Source organism: Monoraphidium neglectum, assembly GCF_000611645.1.
Source record: "Monoraphidium neglectum strain SAG 48.87 unplaced genomic scaffold scaffold05076, whole genome shotgun sequence".
Taxonomy (NCBI): Eukaryota; Viridiplantae; Chlorophyta; class Chlorophyceae; order Sphaeropleales; family Selenastraceae; genus Monoraphidium; species Monoraphidium neglectum.
This window is the reverse complement of record NW_014008554.1, coordinates 1-3,609: the sequence shown is the minus strand read 5'-3', so window position 1 is coordinate 3,609 and position 3,609 is coordinate 1. Positions and strand designations below refer to the sequence as shown.

Below are 3,609 nucleotides of genomic sequence, written 5' to 3'. Positions count from 1 at the left end.
ATCACGTCCTGCTCCTCCCGCCCCATCTGCCCGTTCTCGCCGCTGTGAGGGTTCAGGCCCGCCACCGCGATGTGCACCTGTCAGGCATGGGCAGCATTTGGCTGTCAACGACTCGGAGATGGCGGCCGGTCAGGTGTCAATCGCTCGCTGACCGTTTCCAGAGCCGTCTGCGGCAGGCAGCCAGCAAAGCACCCGCACCCAGGCAGGGCCGGGGCGCTGGCGCCGGCCTGCCGCCCGCCCCACGCCAGCACAAGGGGTCCCGCCGCACCCTGTCTTCCGAGTATCCAAAGTCCCTCGACAATGATGACATCAGCAGCCGCAGCTTCTGGTCGAGCAGCTTCCTGGTGATGGCCCCTGGCACCTCCCCCAGGGGGACGTGGGTCGTGGCGAGCATCAGGTTGCACCGCCAGCCGCTCGTGGGGGAGTGGGCGGAGAACATCTGCCGGTGGGGGGTTTCACAGGGTTTTGTTGGGCAGGCAGGCGAGTGGGGGGGGGGCAAATATGTGGTGAGGGGCATTTGCTAAGCGAGCAAGCGCTGCTGAGTCGCCGCCAGCTCAATATGGGCGAGGCAGCCGCAAGCTCGAATGGGCTCCCCCCCCCAAAGCTCCTGTGGTAGCTGGAAGATACACGCCCCTGAATACATACAAGTCCTCCTCATGAAACCCCGGGAGGATATAGGGCCCCAAAGCTCAGAGGGGCCCCACGCAGCCGCCCTCTCCCCACAACGCACCCGGCAACTGCGCTGCGCGGTGGGCGAGCTGCGCCGCGCGTGCTGGGCGCCCGCTCACCATCCCGTACTCGCCCTCCTTGGCGCCGGCCCGTTCTGCTAGGTACTCCGTTTGGCCGGGGTAGACGTGGCCCGCCGCGTGCCACGCTGACTTGGCGATGGGGCCAGTCACGACGGCGTCGTAGTCCCCTTGAGCGGGCAGGAGTTGGATGGCGGGTGTCGCGCGGGGGCGCGGCGCGGGGTGCGCGTTGAGACAGGGAGTGCGAAGAGGCGCCTGCGAGCAGGCGAGGCCGCGTTGGTGGGACTGGCCTGGCGCCAAGGCCAGGCGCTCAGCAGCGACCACGCGCTTCACAGGGTGGCCCCCTCGTCCTCGCTCTTCCGCGTCCCAGACGCACTCGCTTTCCCCAGGCGCCCGACGCGAGCAGCCGCGCTGCACTCAACGTCGCCCTTTCCTTGCCCTCGCCGATCCCCGCCGCACAACTCAAGGCCGGAGCTTCCCCCACGCGGCGGCCGCGGGTCCGAGGCTCTCCGCGCCCCCGGCCCCGGCGCACAAACAAACGGCGGCGCACCCGCCAGCGTCCGCGTGACGGCAGCTTCCAGGAACCTGAAGGAAGCTTCCCCCGACGCCTGGGTCCCCAGGTGCGGCACCACCCCAGGCACCACCCAGGGCATCAAGGACACGTCGTGAATTCGAACAGACGAGAGATCCAACAGCTGCTGCTGCTGCTGCTGCTGCTGCTGCTGCTGCTGCTGCTGCTGCTGCTGCTGCTGCTGCTGCTGTGAAGCGGCGCCGCGGCGCTGCGCGGCAAGGCACTGTTTGAGCTCGGCGTGGCTGCGGGCGAGGAGGCCGGCACAGCCAAAGAGCGTGATGTCTGCGAGGTCTGATACTGCATGATTGTGCAGGGCGTGTGGGGGGGTGCCACGGGCCAGGATTGGTGTGAGAGTTGGGGTGAGGCGCCAGGAGTTTTGAGAAGGAATGTCCTGGGAGGCGTGCGTCGCGCGCACCTGAGGGGTCAGACAGGGCCTTGAGGCAGACCTCGGGGCCGATCCCCGACGGGTCGCCGCAGGCGATCGCGATGCGCGGCTTGACGCCGCCCGCGGACGCTGCGGGGGCGGGCGCGTCGGCGACCGCGGAGGCGGGAACGCAGCGGGCAGCGCGGCGGCGCGTGGCGGCGGGCCGGGGCGCAAGGGTCCGTAAGGAGGCGCTGCTAGGCGCCCTTGTTCGCTGCAGGCGCTGCATGGCTGATGCCCTGCTGATCCTAGATGATGTCGGTGATCAGCTGTGTGGAGCGTGTGAGTGCGCCCTATAACATATGAACTCTTGAAGATGATCAGATTTTCCTCTACATAGCAGATTTAAGCGAAGTTCTGTCCCCTTTCGTGCTGAGGTGGCTGTGTCACCAGCACGCCCGCACCGATGGGCGAGATACCAAGGAACTGATACAGTTCGCTTGTGTATCACAATACTTGATTTCACCTGAAGTATTCGGCTCGCGTAGTTTCCGATCGCTTTGAACACCGTTCTTACTTTACATCTACACCTGCAGCCCTGCAGCAAATTCAGGACTCGTATCCGCCCACTTGTCTCTAGAACGAAAGCAATTCACATCTTCTATATATTAGGTTCGCGGCCGGAGCAGGCTGCAGGATCCTGTGCTGCGCGCGCCGCAGCAGCGCCGCAGCCGCCGCAGCACTTCGCTGCTCGCCGAGGCGCCCGTGGCCGCGCAGACGACCCCTGCGCCCAGGAGCAGGGTCGTCAATTGAGCGCTAGCGTCCCTGTAGAGGCGAGGCAGCGCTAGGTGCCGCAGCGCGGCAGCGCCCATCGCCCGCCCTGCGCCGCGCATCCTGCGCCGCGGCGCGCGGCCCCCACCCCGCCTGCGCCCCCGCCCTGCGGGCCGCCTGGGCCGGCACCCAACCCTAGCAACAGCCGCGGCGGCGGCAGGCGCCCGGCATGAAGGTCAAAGTCATAAACCGCGACGAGGAGGCGTTCACCCGGGAGCGGTCGAACGACCTCAAAAAGGTGCACAGGAACTACGACCCAGACCTCCACCAATTCACAAAGGCCCACGAGTACGCGCGCGCCCTCAACGCCGCAAAGCTCGACCGCGTCTTCGCGAAGCCCTTTGTCTGCGCCCTGCCCCACGGCGACGGCATCACGGCGCTCGCCCGCAACCCGCGGCGCCTCAACTCGCTCGTCGCGGGCAGCGCCGACGGCGACATACGCATCTGGGACGTGCCCGGGGAGCGCGCGCTGCGGCGGCTCGTCGGCCACAGCGGCGCGGTGCGCGGCATCGGCTTTGCCCCCGACGGCGAGACGTGCGTTTCTGCCGGCGCCGACGCGAGCGCCAAGCTGTGGAAGGTGCCATACGCGCCGTTCGAGGCCGGCGACGTGTGCGCGGAGACGGGGCCCGTGCTTGAATTCCAAGGGAAGCACGCGTTCAGGGGCGTCGACCACCACTGGGGCCGCCAGACGTTTGCGACGGCGGGGGCGGTGGTGGAGCTCTGGGACCACGGGCGCAGCGAGCCGGTGGGCAGCTTCACCTGGGGCAGCGATAGCGTCGTGTCGGTGCGGTTCAACCCGGTGAGCGGGCGGGCTTGGCCTTTTTCGAATATTTTTGAGTTTTTTTCAACATCTCATGTGTTCGGAGAATCCATCGCACTTCAAGCTTTCGTGCGTGACCATTGGATCGTCCCGCAACAGTCCCCAGAAGCCGGGGCCGCGGCGCCGGCGCGCGCGGCGGGGGCGCGAGCAGCGGGGGATTTTGGTTTTCTCCGGCGCCGTGCGAGGCGCTCAAACCTGCGGCCGCGCGGGATACGAGGGCGCCGCAGCACGCAGCGTGGGCGGCCTTGCGACGCCCGCACCCCGCGCGCCTCAACCGCCC

At 67.8% G+C, this 3,609-nt stretch overlaps 2 protein-coding genes across 2 annotated transcripts; one reads left to right on the top strand and one right to left on the bottom strand.

Annotated features, from left to right (window-relative positions):
* Positions 1-1,732: 1,732 nt before the first annotated feature.
* Positions 1,733-1,967, bottom strand: MNEG_15150 (hypothetical protein; the record flags this gene model as incomplete). Its single annotated transcript, XM_014036380.1, has 1 exon — positions 1,733-1,967. A coding segment is annotated over one exon (235 nt), but the record flags the coding sequence as incomplete, so codon positions are not given.
* A 711-nt stretch (positions 1,968-2,678) lies between these two features.
* MNEG_15149 (hypothetical protein) lies at positions 2,679-3,308 on the top strand (the record flags this gene model as incomplete). Its single annotated transcript, XM_014036379.1, has 1 exon — positions 2,679-3,308. A coding segment is annotated over one exon (630 nt), but the record flags the coding sequence as incomplete, so codon positions are not given.
* Positions 3,309-3,609: the final 301 nt, after the last annotated feature.